Source organism: Diachasma alloeum, unplaced genomic scaffold, assembly GCF_001412515.2.
Source record: "Diachasma alloeum isolate Michigan unplaced genomic scaffold, Dall2.0 Dall_scaffold_78908, whole genome shotgun sequence".
In the NCBI taxonomy this organism is placed as follows: Eukaryota; Metazoa; Arthropoda; class Insecta; order Hymenoptera; family Braconidae; genus Diachasma; species Diachasma alloeum.
This window is the reverse complement of record NW_021683643.1, coordinates 3,149,687-3,168,095: the sequence shown is the minus strand read 5'-3', so window position 1 is coordinate 3,168,095 and position 18,409 is coordinate 3,149,687. Positions and strand designations below refer to the sequence as shown.

The 18,409-nt window shown below is 34.3% G+C and overlaps 1 protein-coding gene across 4 annotated transcripts in view; it reads left to right on the top strand.

The window, feature by feature from the left end:
- The window catches only part of LOC107047736 (ral guanine nucleotide dissociation stimulator), a 66,004-nt gene that overhangs the window by 17,169 nt on the left and 30,426 nt on the right, over positions 1 to 18,409 (top strand). The window contains exon 1 of one of the 4 annotated variants that reach the window (XM_015270555.1): positions 5,619 to 5,723. The exons of 1 other annotated variant lie outside the window; for it this stretch is intronic. In XM_015270555.1, the coding sequence (XP_015126041.1) occupies positions 5,691 to 5,723 (33 nt within the window). In that variant the 5' untranslated portion in view covers positions 5,619 to 5,690. Of the gene's footprint in view, positions 1 to 5,618; positions 5,724 to 6,058; positions 6,193 to 18,409 lie in introns of those variants that run through there. 2 more of the 4 variants (XM_015270554.1, XM_015270553.1) reach the window with 2 other exon arrangements.

The window sequence follows — 18,409 nt, the reverse complement described above, 5'->3', positions numbered from 1 at the left end:
TCGCCTTCGGCTCGTGCTATAAACCTTCCACGAGCCAAAAAACACTTTTCCGCACTCGTATCGAAATATACTATTCCATCATGCTGTGACGAAAAGTGAACTTTTCGGCACGCTCCGCGTGCCTAAAAGTCCAATTTCCGCCACATTGTGATGAAAAATATTGTTCGTAACTCGTGAAAACATGTTTTTTAGCTCGTGGGATTATATCACTCGCCTTCGGCTCGTGATATAAACCTCCCACTCGCCGAAAAACACTTTTTTGCACTCGTTACAAAATATACTATTTTGACCCTGCTGCTACATTTACCTCGTGCCGAAACTTGCCCTTTCGTTTACTCGCAAACAAAAAAGGTACAGTTTCGCCAATCCCTGAACGCGACATCATTGTCAAAAAATATTGTTGTTCGACACATGTGAGACGGGAATTTTCATCATGTGTGATCCCTCGGCTTCGCCTCGGGCTGCCAACTTCACGCTCGTGAAAATTCTGTCTCACTCGTTCCAAAATATACTAAAAAATTAAATTTCACCGGTTTTTCGTTGCAAGGGTTAACTTGCCAACGCGGCCATCGCCCGAGGACCTTCAGCCAGGGAATTTTGAATGTGGAGTGGATTTTTCAGTTGAAAATTCCGTGGAAAATTCGGTTTGAAAATTGTGTTGAATTTTCAGTTGAATATTATGCGGAAAATTGTGATGAAAAATTGGTGTGGAATTTTGGCCCGGCCGGGGCTCGAACCTGGGAGCTTGAGGTTGTGAATCTCATGCTGCTACCAAGTGCGCCATACAGCCGGGTTCAAAATATACTATTTCTTCACAATGTCCGTACACATAGTTCTACGGACACTTCGTGAAAAATACTATTTTTCACCAAGTACTTTTACTTCATGAAAAATCCCATTCCCGTACTGACCTTCACTTTTCCTCGTTCGGGGATTGGTATTCGACCTTCTCCAAACTCATAAAAGTGAAAATCACTACGGAAAAATATCGTTCACGACTGGTGCCATGGGGTTTTTTCTCGCGTGGTTGGTCAGTCCTGGTCTTCGGCTCGGGCGCCAACTCTACGCGAGTAAAACACCGCACGACACTCGCCCTGAAATATACTAATTTCCACTTAATGACAAAATGTACTATTTTTGTCCATTCAAAGACTGAATGAAAATTCAAATATTGATGGGCTTAATTTTGTTCCATCACCTCCGTAAAAAATTCATTCCATATAATTAATTTTGTTTTGCCCGCATATATTATCGGAGCAAGCCTCCACCATAAATATTTACTTCGACATTTCTTCTTCCCTTCGCATATCGATCCCTACAATTCGAGGGTGTCTGGTCTCCCTTCACAACATGGGGGAAGTTTCGATTTGATGACTCAGTGCTGTAATACACGGGAAATGGAATTACCGTCTAGTCTGGATGCGACGGCTGTGACGGACAAACACTTCTGTTCGTCTCTGATCTGGTTGAATTGGTTTTATGGCGGTGAATGCTGCCATAAAGAAAGGCATTACGCTTCGATTTTATTTTTATTCACTCACCGCCGATGCTTACACCAGTGGGTGTTCTATACTTTTCTTTATTCCCCTCTTTTTCGTGGATATCAATTAATATTCCATGGATCTAGATAAAACGTGACATAACTGTTTCATGCCTTCGTTTTTTATTCTCTTTTTTGTACACAATTGCTTTCGCAATTGCCTCGTTGCTACATCGGATTGATATTTATATGAGAAATTTTGTAACGAATTCGTTATTCACTACTTCGTTACATTCTCACGCATCATTTGTAACACGCGGAACAATAATAAATCAAGGGATTGATGAATCAATGTTCCAGAAATTGTTTTGAAAAAAGGAGAAAAGGCATTGTTTTGATTTACCTGTTGTAATTGAAAAAATCATTTTGCTGACACTTTCATTGACCTCAATTTTCCTCCCAGGCAACGGATTTCGTGATTAATTCGACATTGACATAATTTTCCTCAAATTTTCCTCGAATCGTCAATATATTGAACTAAATTTAACATAATGAGTAACTCTAAAATTTTGTTTTGTCATAAAATTAGTTCAATAATCTGGGTTATTCAATGAAATGCTGTGAATTGTTTTCGGATTATTCAATTCCACGGAGAATGAAAATGCTGCTTTCATCACGTGGTGCGAGAAAGTAACTTTTTAGGCACGTTTGGCGTGCCTAACACGTTTCTTTTTCACCCATTGTGGTGGAAAGTATCGTTTGATACTCATGGGAAAAGTGTTTTTTTGCTCGTGGGATTATATCACCCGTCTTCGGCTCGTGCTATAGACCTCCCACGAGCCAAAATAGTATATTTCAGGGCGAGTGCCATGATCCTCGCCTTCAGCTCGGACTCCAATTCCACACGAGTAAAATAAACCCATCACACTAGTCGTGAACGATATTTTTCCGTAGTGATTTTCACTTTTACGAGTTCAGGGAAGGGTTAATACCAATCTCCGGACTGGGAAAAGTGAAGGTCAGTAGGGAAAAACACTTTTCCGTACTCGTATCGAAATATACTATTACATGAGAAAATTTTCCAAATTTTGAATATCGTACTTCCTAGCATGAATTTTATTAGATGCTAGGAAATTTAACAATCAAAGACATTTTTACGACCGGTATATTCAACATCTATATTATCCCCTGGGCTATTCTAGTAAAGTTATCTTAAGGAATTCCATTGAAAAAAGATGCATAATGGCATTCATCCGCAATTTATGGTGGATGTTTAGAATTACAGTTGAATTATCTATTATTATTTTTATTCCATTTCACTGTATACCTTTTGGATTTTACAATTTCTTATTCCTTCATCCCGTTTTTTTCCGCATATTTATTTTTCCCAAATGCTCTTGCCAGTTTTTCCAAACAATGTTTCTTCCCTGAGTTGTTCCCACGTGTAGGGCTCGTTGAATTATCTATGAATTTTCTTAAAATTTTCTAGGTTTCCTTTTTAAGTTATTAACGATCGACGCTTTTCATATATGAGCTCGTATGGACGTTTTTCTGTTTATCACGAAACTGCATTATCATCTGAACTGATAATATAGTTTCATGCTAATTTGAAAAATCGCCATAAGAGCCCATCTCTAAGAAGTTAAATTGGATGATATCATAACTTGTGAGCAAAATCGAGAAAAATTCGAAAAAAATCCTGAAATTATTTGATAACTACGATGAACAATATGAACATTCTATGAAAATCTCAATGCAATGCCATAATTTTTTTGACAGATGAAACTCCTTAGTTTCTAGAAAAAATTTGAATGAAAATAATCATAAAAATTTTAATAAATTCAAGTTAATTTCTTCTTATGGGAGGATAAACAAATCTGGATTTTTTAACCCTTCAAGTACTGCGTCCATGCCACATATGGACCTTTTCCGTGATTAATAAAAATTCATTATTTTTTGTACTATTGTAGATATAGGAATTCTAAAAATTTTCCCATCAAATATATAAAATTACCAACACATTTTGACTCGAATTTTTTTTCAAGTCATTTTTAATATTTTTCTCCAGTACATAAACATTACCGAACTGAATTCGGTGTCGGATGCATATTCAAACCACTCGTTTATCGAGATGATTTTTATTAATAATTGTGAAATTTTTATCAAACATACTCTATCCATTCCTTTGCTGAATTAATGGCATAAACGAAATTTCGATTTAATGAATCACTGATTTGTTATCAATAAATTTCCGATAATAGCCGATCTTGGCAACCGTTTGTTCGAACTGAGATTGGTCTTAAATATTTCAGAAAAATCTGCAGAAAGAAAAACCGTAGCTAAACGACTTTTTGGAGAAAGCTCAAGATTATCATTAAATTTTAGTTCATAATTTTTTGATCATCAGTATAGACGGTGTCGCGCATTGAACAGCGAATTTGTGTGCCGTAAATTCCAGAATATTTTATTGCTTTTTTCTGAATTGACATGAATTGATTTCCGAAAAATATCTATTCTACAAAATTTTTCCATAAAATAATTGGAAAATACGTCAGCTTTTGTCATTCAACGAATGATGCATCTTAAGGATATCCAACTATCTTTTATAGTTTGGTGCAGACCGCACTATAGATTCAACCATTTTTAATCACCAAATTTGTCAATTAAATTGTGTAAGAAAAATTGAAAAAAATCAAGAATATTCATTGTCATTAAAATTACATTTCGCATAGAATTATTCTGTTTTTAACATTCGTTGTTTACAAATAAATGATTGAAATTGGTTACACTTTCAGAAACCTTATTTTTTAGTCATGAAATCGATTTTTTTTTTAATTGTGAATATAAATCAATTTGTAACGATTCTAAACAAATGATTTTTATAGTGGAAATAGATTGTTTATAAATTATTTCATGAATGTTCCTCCAAAAATAACTTTCTAATTTTTTTCAGATTTCAAAAAGTTTTCTAACGGTTCAATATCGAGATTCAACTTCAGAATTCCGAAGTTTAAATAATAAAATCACTGAAAAATGTCCGGAAATTTGGGGTCAAATGGAGTTCCAATGAAAGTTCTGATTTTTTTACTACAAAAGTAGAAAATCATTTCACTGGAGAACAAATAGTCAAGTATTCATGGTTACGGATTCCGGATGGATGCCGCGTCTAGATTCAGCTTTTTGCCGACGTTTCGCAAACATTTCAGTTCACGTCGAAATGTCTGAGGCGACAGCCTCAAAACTCAAATAGCCAATTGGATATCCTTAAGAAAAGAAGCTTCTCAAATCTCTTCTTTTTTCTATAAATTTCAGAAACTTTTCCCCTCCATACGTCCTCTAATAATTCGAACATGCCATTTTCGTCGATTACGCGAGTATTTGCCAAATGAGAGTGTTGCATTGCAACAAGTTTCAAAAGAACAATTCATTTAAAGTTTTTAACGAAGAGAAATATTTTGTAAAAATTTAAATTTTGTGAAAAGAGAAAAATATAAATTTAACATATTCGAGACATTTCATTTCAGAATTCTTCATTCCTCCGATGAATTCCGGCTTCACAAATGAGATAAGAAGATTGATCATGTATCACGGGTCAGGATTGAATTAATTGGCCGCCCTTTTTTCTTTTGTTGAAAGCATTCATCTGTAAATCTGAGAATTCCAATCGATTTCCAAGTCCCTGCAGAACCGATACGACCGCTTCAATCAATTCCACCAGTGATCCCGCAATTCTCGTTCTACAATAATACTCGAGACAGACATCACACGGTGAACGTTCTATCCGCATAATTGACATCGCTGTCCTCGACTCAGTCTTCCACGTCTAGAAAGCGTGGTCGCGTCTAAAATCTCTCACTTTTTCTCTCAACTCTTATTTTTTTTTATTTTTAAAAGAGGTCTCCCTCTGCTTTACCAACAAATTAAATCCCGCGTATTGCCAACGGTAAGGGGAATTCCTCTGCTACCGATGTATCAGAGAATATCTGTTCTGTTCTCTCCGTGATATAAACTGAATGAAGGGGGGAATACGAATGTAATTGCAGCGAGGACGGTGAATGCGTTTCCACGCACACGCGCGATATCTTTGTATAAATGTTACTGGACAAGCCGTCAGTTCAGTTGGCTAGTGAGTCCCTTAGACTGCGGAGCGGATTCATGTTCACTCTCTCAGTCTTACTACAGTAGTTAGTATCACTAACACCGGCTTCGGATGAATATAAAATCAATATTTTTCTTCAAAAAGGTAAAAACAAACACATCATTTCCTCCCACTTTTTAACTTTCTTTGACATTCGTCTTAATTTTTCATCGAAATTTGTGAAATGTGACATTGGAATTATTGCATCGTTTATTCCTGTTTTAAATCAGTGTTCCCCTGACTTGCCTCAACCGAAACAGTGATTGACCCACAAATCTATAAATAAAATAATCATTAATCCCCCTCGAAACCCCTGAAAATGGTTTCAGCAAAAAATGCAAGTAATAAATCTCGGAAATACCTCCCCATCCGTGAATAGGGACCAAGTTTGATTGCCGTAGGTCGTCGAGCGAATGCGCGGCTCAGTCGTGCCAGAAGCGTCGCGCTGTGAACATCATCATCCCCCGTGTGTCCAAAAATCTCGAATTAATTCATCAATTTTACGTTGAAAATCCTTGAAAAAACAAACGTGTGAACTCATTCTGAAGAAAAATTGTGTGGTAATCACTAGCCCGTGAGTCACGTCAATTAACATTACCGTGTGTTTTTCTCTCTTCGTTGTGCCGTGCACTTTTTGCGGTATAAAATCAATGCCATTTGAAATTGTCTACTTCAATTTATGTTTGAGCGACAGTTTTGATAAACAGTTTTAAACTACAGCAGATGGCGAAAATTCGATGCAGAACTTTTTGTAGCTTGGATTTTGCTCTGCGAAAAAGGTCTTCATGATAATTTAGGGCTTTTGGTTTGATTCAGAGATATTCAATGAGAAATTTTCTTGAAGTGAGCAACCTTCACGCTGAGATTAAAGATATTCAAGTAGCTTTTACAGTTTGTGTACAGACCACGCTATAAATTCAACAATTTTGAATCATCGAACTTGTCAATTAAATTGCGTGAGAAGAATTTGAAAGAAAATGAACATTCAGCGGCATTCCAATTACATTTTGCATGGAATTATTTTTTTAAACATCCGTTGTTTATAAATAAATAATTGAAATTGTTTAAACTTTTGGGAACCTTATTTTTTCAGGCATGAAATCGATTTCTGGTGAAATTCCGAATATGAATAAATGTGTTACGATTCCAAGGAAATGATTTTTGTGGCGGAAAATTGATTGTTTATAAATTATTTATAAAAAATACTCGGAATTTTCAAAAATTCCAATTTTTTATTTCATCAATATTTCAATTATTTCATCAATCATCCTCCAAAGTAAACAATTTTTTTCAGGTTTTTAAAATGTTTTCTAACGGTTCAATGTCGAGATTCAAATTTAGACCTGCAAAGTTTAAATAATAAAATCATTGTAAAATGACCGGAAGCTTAGGGACAAATCGGGCTCAAAGGAAAGCTCTGATGTTCGACAACAAAAGTAGAAGAGCACTGGATATCCTCAAGGATATTCAAGTAACTTACAGTTTGGTACCGACCACATTGTAGATTCAACCATATTCAATCATCAAATGTGTGAATTAAATTGCGAATGAAAAATTTGAAAAAAATCATGAATATTCAGCATCATTCCAATTACATTTTGCACAGAATTAACATGATTTTAACATTCGTTGTTTATAAACAACTAATTGAAATTGTTTAAACTTTCGGAAACCTTTTTTTGTACATGAAATCCATTTCTGGTAAAACTATGAATATGAATAAATTTGTTATGATTCCGTACAAATGATTTTTATGGTGGAAAGTTGATTGTTTATCAATTATTTATACAAAATGGTCTTAATTTTCAAAAATTGTATTTTTAAAATGTTTTCTAACGGTTCAATATCGAGCTAAAAATTCAAACCTGCAAAGTTTAAATGATAAAATCATTGCATTAAAGGCTCTGATGTTCGACTACAAAAGTAGAAAATCATTTCACCGGAGAAAAAACAGCCAAAGTACTTGGATACCCTCGTTCTTTTCATTAGATATTGCCGCAGACATTTCTTTCAGACCACAAAATAAACGTTACCAACAAGTTCTCTACGAAATTTTCCTAATTGATTCATTTCACTCAGACCTTTTCGTCTCCATGAATCGCGGAAAATTCACCCGAATAAAAAACCCTGTTCCTTTATCTAAAAACATACTTCAGAAATACAGAACATTATTTGCAGTTTACGAACACCTCCCCCTTTCAGAATATGATGCCAGCAAAAGTTCCAATGGTTGTCGTTGAAAAGGCCGCGAGACTTCACCCCTATAAAATTTAAAAAAACGGTAACCGGTTTTCGCTCGATTGTTTCCGAGATATTGGACGAATTATTAGAAAGTTTTTGAAAATTAATAATAAAAAAAATAAAAAAATAATAATGAATAATAATAATTATTTTAATAAATAATAATTATTATTATTAGTTATTATTATTATTATTATTATTTAAATAAAACATATTAGCTATTATTATTATTAGTTATTATTATTATTTAAATAATAATAATAACTAATAATTATTAATAATAATTAATAGTTATTATTCTTGAACTTCAGGGAAAATTTCGCTTTTAAGTGGCACCACTGAGAACAAAACCAGAAGAATGTGATAGTTTTCTTGAGCAACTTTCTATCTATCCATGTGGTGACACGTAATTTCATCACTACACATTTCATCCGCCCGACAAATCACCCGAAAAAAAAAATCAGATTAAATATTCTCGGCGTAAATGTATTCTCCACAATTATATTCCCCGTCTTTTCTTCTGCTTTCTTGTATTTCATCAGTATCTTAGTGCCGAAATTTGCGGATGAAATTTCGCAGAATTTTTTTTTCAGCGAATGAATTGTCGCCGGCTGAAATTCGCAACAATTTTTTCGGCGGATGAAATGTCACAGTGATGAAACACATGGAACCGTCCATGTATCAGAATCACCATTTCCCTACGGAATTACCTAGAAACAACTGTTCCAGTTCGAGAATTTCTCTAGTAAATGTACTTAGACCGAGTGACTGTTGTTCACACGTGTTGTCCATAGAATGAGGCACAATAAACAGATGACTAAACAGTCGACTCATTTCCTTCGTATTATTCCTCTCAACGAAAGAAAGAGAACCGAATAAATTCACAATGGCACGTAATAATATTATTCAATGGTTGCACGAGGGTCGAATTTTATTGAACGGAATTGGAAGAAGGTTGATTTAAAGCCTCTGTTTTAAAAAATGATGAAATAAACTTGCGGAGGAATGGAAAATAATCGTGGGGTTACGCATCGGCTCTGAGGGACACGCGAATCGATATGGAGCCTTGACAATCGTTTGACTCTCGTTTCAATCGACGAGGATTATCCGTGCCGGTCAGCGCGGTCTCCTCTCGGACATCGGAAAACTTTTGCAACACGTGGAACAAATTGAAAATCTATTTTTTCACTCAAAGTGGAGCGTATAAAAAGTTTGTGATTACATAAATTGAATGAAATGGGTGGTTTTTTTCTGGGTTACATTGGGCTCATTATGTTGTTATACTCATTACCTATTTATTCGTCATTTTATTACGTCAAGTACGTCAGAAAATAGTTTTTATTGTGCCTTGATGCTATTATGAGTCCGCAAACAGGTGACAGGAATTCGCGTGTTGACGACTTTGCTATCACATTATCTTGAGAGTGAAGGGATTACGAGAAAGTCATCCAATGGCATTTTTTTTATTAATAATATTTTCCATTGAGAATATTTACTGGTGAAAATGATTGTCCAAATAATTCCTTCTTGAAAGCAATCAACTTCAATACTTAATATAGATGGCTTTGGAAATATTTTCGGGACTACACTGTTGAAAAAGGAATTGAATTTTTGTGGACATTTGACTAGGAATTATACTATTCTTTTATGATTCCTGGTAAAAGATTTTTTGATAAATTTCTTTGACACAAAAATCAGTAGAAGGTGCAAACTAATTAGAATCTTGAATCTCGCTTACGAGAAAACTGAAAAACAGGCTGATCTTCGGTAAACTGTCTGCAAATTGAATAAAAGTCTCAAACTTTGAGACTGAAAAAACCTATTTTGCCCTTTAAAAGTTTGCAAAGTGAAACACAATGTTCAGAATACTGAAGTAAACAAAACTATGGACGTTAATTTTAATGGAATGATTTTTAGATTTTAGATCACCTAGAAATTGGGAAGAACAAATGGAATCAAAGCAAGTTGACTAATTAGATTTTTTCGTATTTTGTGATTTTTCCGATTTCCGGTCGATCTAAAATCTAAAAAGCATCCGATTTAAATGTTCATCCGTAGCTTTGTCGATTCTAATGAACATTGTGAACACTCTGAACATTGTGTAGTATTTTCAAGACGATAAGATAATTTTTATTCCCTTCGTAGAATTTCGAAGAGCAAAATCGGTTTTTGTTATTTTTTTAAATGCGCCGCCATATTGGGTAGGCGTAGGTGGGTCAAAACGTATTTTTTTAGTGACTACACATGTGGAAAAAACTTCACGGAGGCCATTTGTTTATTGTAGGACTTTCAAATTTCAATAGTGCCCCCCCCCCTAAATTATTCCATCAAACGTCACAAAAAGTGGCGTTAAACGTTGTCCCCTTAGTGACACAATTTTATTGAACACACTGCATGACGAATTTCAATTTCCGAGAGCTAAAATCAACTGTATTCTTCCATCTCTGCGATATCTATAAAAATATCTTCATGTGCTTCAAAAAATCTTTTTTTTTAATACCGCGCCACGGAATTAGGTCATTCCCTTTTTGCTGAAATTACCTCCATTAAAATCATTCTCTTGAACTTTAACTCTCAACTCGAAAATCCACTGGTCTTGGTATTTTAAATAAGCAAATCTGAATTTTTAATTACAGAGTAGCTTATTATTTTCTTAGAATTGACATTTCCTGATGGCTAGATGAAAAATGGAGCTGAATTTTGAAAAAAATCTATTCTACAAAATTTTTCCAGAAAATAATCCAAAAATCCACCACCTTTTATCGTTCAACAAATGATGCATCTTACACTGAGAGAAAAATATAATTCTTCTAACTATATTCCATCACCATCGAATTATAGTCAAAAAGTCCTCAACAATTTTTCATGGGTTACGGTAACTATGGCCGGAGAAGTAATTACTACAATGGAATGTAGTCATTGCAACTATTTTATAGTTCTCCTCACGATAGATTTGTCGTGGTTACTTTTGAACTACTTTTGGTTAGTTTAACTACATTTTGATTTGCAAAAATTACGCTTGTGAAGTTACTATAATGTTATGTGCCACATACAAAAAAAAATCGTATCGTTCACCAAAATGCCTCTACTATTTTCTTCTTGTCAATCTAATTTTTCTCTCAGTATAAGAAACGTAGTCTCTCAAATTTATTCTTTTTTTAAAATAAATTTCAGAAAGTTTTCCCCTCTGCATCTCTTCCTATACGAGATTATAGAAGGGAATGTCAACAAACTTTTTTCCGAAGTCAGAAAATGGGTCAAAATTTTTTCATTGCTCCAATGAATTCCGGCTTGACCAAATAAGATAAGAAGACACATTGTCTCCTTAAAGGGTAACAGAAGGCGCCGTCTCCTCGAATTTTTCAAATCAATTTCCTGCTCAAAGTTATCAACATTTTTTGAACCTATAGCACATTGATCTTTATCGCTTTCTGGAGGTTAATGTACTTTTATTTGTTAAAATATCGGTGACTTTCAGCAGGAAATGTGTTCAAAAATTTGGAAAATTAGCGGTACTCTGTTGCCCCTTAAAAACTCACTGTATGTGGAATTTTAATTTCCGAGAGCTAAGATTTTAGCTCAACTGCAATACGGAAGTAGCCCCAAATTCTTCCATCTCCCCGATATTCACAAAAATATCTTCATGAGCTTTAAAAAACTCTTTTTTTCAACTTCGCGCCGCAGAATTAGATCATTCACTTTTTAATAACTACAAACGGAAGATACTATTTACTCAAATGACTTGCATTAAAGTCATTCCCTTGAACTTTAAACCTCAACTCGAAAATCTACTGGTCTTGGTATGCTAAATATACCACCACGTCTGTCGGTTAGCGGACATTTTTTTCCTATTTTTGCCGGCGCGTTCTAAGAGCGGAAATGCGCTAAAAGGAGAATGGAAGTCTTTCCATGTGACTCGGAGGGGAGAATCTCCCGTCGATTGTGCTTTTTTCATTAAGGTGACATTATCGATGATTGCACTTGTTCGATAATCACGTGGGTCTATCAGATAGTTCGCCCGATACTGCGATAATCACATGGAGTTTGGTCACTTGTTGCCAACTTGGACTGTTAACAACAATTTTCCAATATAAATAGACACACGGAAAAAAAAATTCCAAAAAAATTACTGTGGTAGCACTGTAAAATGAGTTCATTTGGGCGGACCCGGAAAAATTCCCGTGCCAGCACCGGAATTTCTACCGTGCGCTACAGAAATTTTTTCGGTGACGGCACGGTAATTTTTCCGGGTCCGTCCAAATGAACCCAGTCATTTTTCCGGAATTTTTTTCTCCGTGCAGCATCAAATAAACATTAATTCTTTACGTTGAAGTTGTACACGGAGAGAAATTTTGGATAAAAATTATTCTACCGTTCCATAAAAGTGTATCATGAGTCATCGTTTCCTCATTTCTATCCCGAAATTTAGTAAAAATTAATATATGATGATCAAATTGTATTCTAAAAATTACTGTACCGGTAGGGTAAAATGTACCAACCGTTCTACAATTTTCGTTGTTATCTACATAAGAATTATTGGACTGGAAGGGTAATAGTATATTTCGTAACGAGTGCAAAAAAGTGGTTTTGGCGAGTGGGAGGTTTATAATCCCACGAGCTAAAAAACATTTTTTCACGAGTTACGAACAATATTTTTCATCACAATGTGGTGGAAATTGGACTTTTAGGCACGCGGAGCGTGCCGAAAAGTTCACTTTTCGTCACAGCGTGATGAAAAATTTATGATGCGTCAGGATAAAATTTCTCTAACGTAGAATAAAATTTGATCATCATATATTAATTTTTACTCAATGTCGGAATACAAATGAGTAAACGATGACTCATGATACACTTTTATAGAACGGCAGGATAATTTTTATCAAAAATTTCTCTCCGTGTATAACTCAATCAGTCGACTTTTCTAATTTTTTCTATATTCATTGAATTATCCCGATAATGAATACTTTTTAAAACAAAATGCCACATGATCTTCTTTGAAGCAAATTTTCTCAGGTACGAAGAAGGTATCCCGACGACATTTGCATTTGAAATAATCCATTTGTAAGGTAATACCGCATTGAATAAAAATGGAATATCGGCGAACACAAATGACTTTCTGATGAATGATTTTTTTCACCACACCCGGAAAAATGGTTCTTTCGAATCAAATAATAGTCTATTACGTTACAAGTGTGAAAAAGGGGGAATGTTAATACGAGTGGGGTAATGTTTTTAGGGAGAGTCGTAGGACACGCGCAACCGAGCGATAGACGAGACGAGACAAGCCGAGGTGGCACGAGTCGAGCTGAAGGCTTTTATCTAGAATGAAAATTTGAGACAATTGATCTTTTTATATTCAATAAATGAGGAATTTCCACAATTCAAATCTTACCTTCAATTTTTAATTTACTATGGGTATCGAACATGGCGTCAAGACGAACGAATGAAGCATTCGAAACTAAAGCCGCCTGAATTTTCGATTTTCATCAAACTGACCCATTTATTAGCTGCGATATATTATGAAGTTCTACAAATTTATTTATTTACTTATTATTCAATACCTCAGGCATTTTTCCTTGAAATTGGAAATAAGATTTTGTATCACAGTAGAAAAATCGATCAACGAACCGATTGGTTGACAAAAAAAGATGTCAAAATAGAGTGATTTTTTCATTTAGAATATTTGAGAGTCAAGTGTCGGTGTTCGTAGCAACGGGTTCAGGCCTGCCCACGAAAATGGGCCCAATGACGTCTAGGTTTGTAATGTATTTAATAACACATTACACTGAAAAAAAATTCAGTGGTAATATTAACTACAAGGGAATTGTCAAAGAAATTATATTTACAGTAACAATAAACTTTGTAGATTAAACTAGGATTCATCGTTCGATTTACTATGGCAAATAGTGTCATCAACATTATGATGTAATTTTCACTTTAATGAAATAGTTGAATCTACAATATTTATTGCTACCGTAACTATTATTGTTTTGACAATTCCCTTGTAGTTGAAATTACCATTAAAATTTTTCTCAGTGTAGTTGCATTTCAATAAATAATGCCCCTGCGTAGAGGAACCAAAACGTCGGGGTTAGTTTCAACATAGTTGGACTTTTTTTTTCTTCGTTTCATTTCATCTTTGAGTTTGCTACTGACCGCACCGGCTAACACCAAATTGTTCATCAACTCATCGGTCAAAGAACACACTTAAGGACTTGAGATAAACAAAAAATTGATCTTCCAAGCATTGGAGTGAAGCAATGTACAGTGCAATGATCTAGAATACTGTGCGATTTTCCATAACAACTCCGTTTTGTCATTAAAAGGAATAATAACATGTAAACAGTGCGCGCACACTGTTACAATTTTTTTTGAATTTCATGGAAAATATGATGGTAATCCTCATGAGAGTGACATTGGATCGAATTTAGGGGAAAAATGATTATGTAATTTCAATTTTTAGGTAGAATTCAAGGAAATTCATGAGTTTTGCGTGGGAGTGAGATGGAAATTTCCTAATTTGATTGAATTTTCAATGCAACATGAGTATTTAGAAACAAAATGACATGAATTTTCAATTTTTTCTTGGATTTTCCCGATTTTTCTGAATTGTTCCCGGAATAATTGAACTGAAAACTAAGTATGGTATTGATTTTCAGATCATTCGAACGGAAAATGAATGGAACATTTGATTTTTCAATAACAAAATTGCCTGAAATTTCAGTGGAAATTAAACACGATAAAAATTTCCGGAATTTGGCACGGAAAATTCAGACGAAAATTTTTAAGAGTGCAGATCTTTAAATCTTTTATTCACAAGAAAAACATTGAAAGAAGAATTCAAAACACCTAACGGACCAGTTTCCTCTTCTCCAATAATTCATACACACGCGCGCCCGTTTATCTCCGCATCTCCTCGAATCCGTTAACGCAAATGCAATCGCATGCATAAGGCTTCAGAATATACCTATAGACTGGTTATGTAAGACTTATAACTGAGTACAAACTCTATTGTTCGGTTGAATTGAAAAAAAAAGAGGAATGAGTGAATTTGCCCCCGATACTAGTGCCAAGGAGGCGAGAACCTTCGGCCACTTCAATGTTGAAAAAAAAATTCGTTTATTTATTCAGGAGAAGTTCTGTTGCGCGTGTAAATACACGATGATCGTGACTAGACGTGACAGGCTCCATTCAGGGTCTTATCACCAAACGAGGCGTCAAACGTGGCTATCAGGCGGGATAGAGTCGTCATTCCATTGATCTCGGGAGGACCAGAGGTTTAGATTTTGGGGTTTTCCGGTGAGGGCATCAGAGTTTTGGGTTCTGGAGAACTCTCTTGATAAGAATCGACGATACTGTGATAAGAGAAATGGGAAATTCAACTGAAAAAATTGAATTTTCCAATCCTTGCAACGGTTGGGAGTATGTATAGACACTTACCATGTTGGAAAAACAGTAAAATTCCGTCGACAGTTCAGTAGTTATTTTCACGAAAATGACATTAAATTCGAGTTGAGGATATCCAAGTACTTTGACTATTTTTTCTCCAGTGAAATACGTTTTGACTTTTGTAGTCGAATATCAGAGCTGCCATTTGAGCCCCGTTTGACCCTAAGTTTCGGAACATTTTACAATGATTTTATTATTTAAACTTTGCAGGTCTGAATGTGAAAAAAATTAGAAAGCTTAGTTTTGAAGGAAAATGGATGAAATAATTTTAAAATTGCAATTTTTGAAAATTACGAACATTGTCTATAAATAATTCATAAACAATCAATTTCAATTGTTCATTTATAAACAGCGAATGTTTAAAAAAAGATAATTCTGTGCAAAATCTCATTTGTCACGCTGAGTATTCATGATTTTTTTCGAATTTTTCTCACGCAATTTAATTGATAAATTTTATCATTGAAAAGGGTTGAATCTATAGTGTGGGTTTATAGTTTCCGAACATTTTATAGTGATTTTAATATTTAAAATTTGCCTGTTTGAATTGGAATCTCGATATTAAACCGGTAGAAAACATTTCAAAAATCTGAGAAAAAATTAGAAAGTTTAGTTTCGAAGGCAAATTAATGAAATAATTTAAAAATTGCACTTTTTGAAAATCAAGAGCATTTTCTATAAATCATTTATAAACAATCAAATATTTACCATAAAAGTAATTTGTTCGGAATCGTAACAAATTTATTCATATTCAGAATTTTACCAGAAATCGATTTTATGCCTAAAAAACTGAAGTTTTCGAAAATACAATAAAAACAAACAATAAACAATTTCAGTTAGCTATTTATGAATGACGTATCTTTACAAAAATAATAATTCCGTGGAAAATGTAATTTCAATGACGCTGAATATTCATGATTTTTTCAAATTTCATGCGCACCATTCAATTGATTGAAATTTGATAATTGAAAATGGTTGAATCTATAGTGTGGGTTGTATCAAACTTTTCTATCGCGGCGCACTCTTTACATGTGCAGCATAAAAAATCTGTTTTTGATAATTAAAAAAAGACATTTTTGCACGAGTAAGACTTGCTTAAGGACTCTGTGGTTTTTCTCTCCGTGTAACATTGACAAAGGAGACCTCAAGCACCATAGTTACTTTCCATGGTGTTCTGTGACGTCATCTGCAGCATAAACAACACCACGTCCGGACCACACACAGCCACACGCATATACACACATACCATCCCTACGTACATAAATAATTGCACAGTTTACGAGTACTATACTTTCTAAGAAGTACATTCATATTTTTTGCACATTTCAATAAATGGTTCTAGAATAAAAATTACAGACCTGGGTATAAAATATATCTATATATAAAATTTATCTCGACATTTTTCGACAAACACACTTTCGAAATTCTCTCACAACATACATGAAAACGTGATTTTCTTCAAATAATAAAACTATTTATTTGAAATAAATAAATTAGTTGTTTAATATAATAAAATCCTTTTTTTGCAATGAATAAACAAGTTTATTCATTTGTAACGACAATATTCTTGAAATAAGTAAAAAATTTCAAACAAAAAGTTTCATTTGATTCAAAGGAACCAAATTTTTCTGGGTGAATTCATGATTATTGAAATACCTCTGTCATTAACGAAAGAAGATAATTCGGCTGGGAGGGTTAAACAAACGCAGATATCTTGGATGAGGGGTTTCGAGATGCATCTTGCGAGAATCGTTTCTATAGCTGAAGAAATTTGCAATGAATTCAGTCTCCAGGCATTCTCCCTTAGAATCGGTGATTGTCGAGATAATTTGATAGTTTATGATAGTTTATGAAAGAATGAGTAAGCTCGAGCTGTTTAGCAGTGTTTACGAACATAAAGATACTCCGAGATGGAAGTGTGGAGAAAACCATAGGAAACCTTTTTGCAGCCGAGGAAATTTGCAACTAATTCAGTTTTAGACGTTTTCTTGTAGAATCGGTAATTACCGTGCTATTCTCGTAATGAACAGAAGAACAGCCGTAAACCCGCAGTGTTCAACAGCATTCCAAATTATACAAATATTCACAGATGGAGGCTCTTACGAGAAAACATCGGTAGACTTCTTTGTACATCATTAAATTTGGAACAAAAAAGTTTCTGTAACATTTTCTACTCCGAAAATGTCTCATTTCAAAGGCATTTAAATAATTCATGTTGATACTTTTTACGCTAATTATGCAGTAATTTCAGTAATTATCCAGTCTGAAAGAAAATGTCATAAACATGAAGAATTATCTGACATTTTCTCGCAAAATAAATAATTGCCAGAGTAATTCTATAATCAACGAATTACCCCACTAATTAAAATCAATATTCTGATGAAATTCAATTCAAATTAAACAAATTCACTTAGATGGCATCAAAGAGGTAATTCATTAAAATGGCATGAACCCTTTAGCAAGTCCCACTGAATGCTTCTCTTATAAAAATTGAACACATAATATTTCTGTTTACATGATGAATTGCCCCTTTGATTGATAAAAACCACTCCCAAATTGAACAAAATGCTCCAATTGATCCTAATTAATTTGTTTTCCCAATTGGTAAGATCCATCCGCTCATTCAATACAATTCAACCAAACATCTCTATAAATCGAATAAAATTGTTCGTTTCAATTCAGAACTTTATTACGTGCTTTTCCACTAACGACACATTTGTCCGGATCAAATAGATCATTAATTACATGTGGAGCTCTCTCCACAGTGATACACTGCATCGGAAATCCGACGGAATTCCCGAGTACTTCAGAATGTAAACAAACTGGTTAGGTCCATTATCTGCGAAAATCCGACAAAAAAAATCGGTGAAACATTTTTGGTCAGCAATCTATTTCGTCAAGCATATCCTAGACTTAGGAATATTTCAAGTTTATCTTCGCTTATGAATAAAAAATAGTTATTAACTTCCCGACCCGAAGGGAGGAAGTTATTGTAATGACCCCGAAAATCGAATGTGGAAATTTAAGCATTTCTCCACGTTTCATGACCTTTGGAACCACTTCTGACCCTTTTCAGGTACCTGTCTGTATGTGTGGATGTGTGT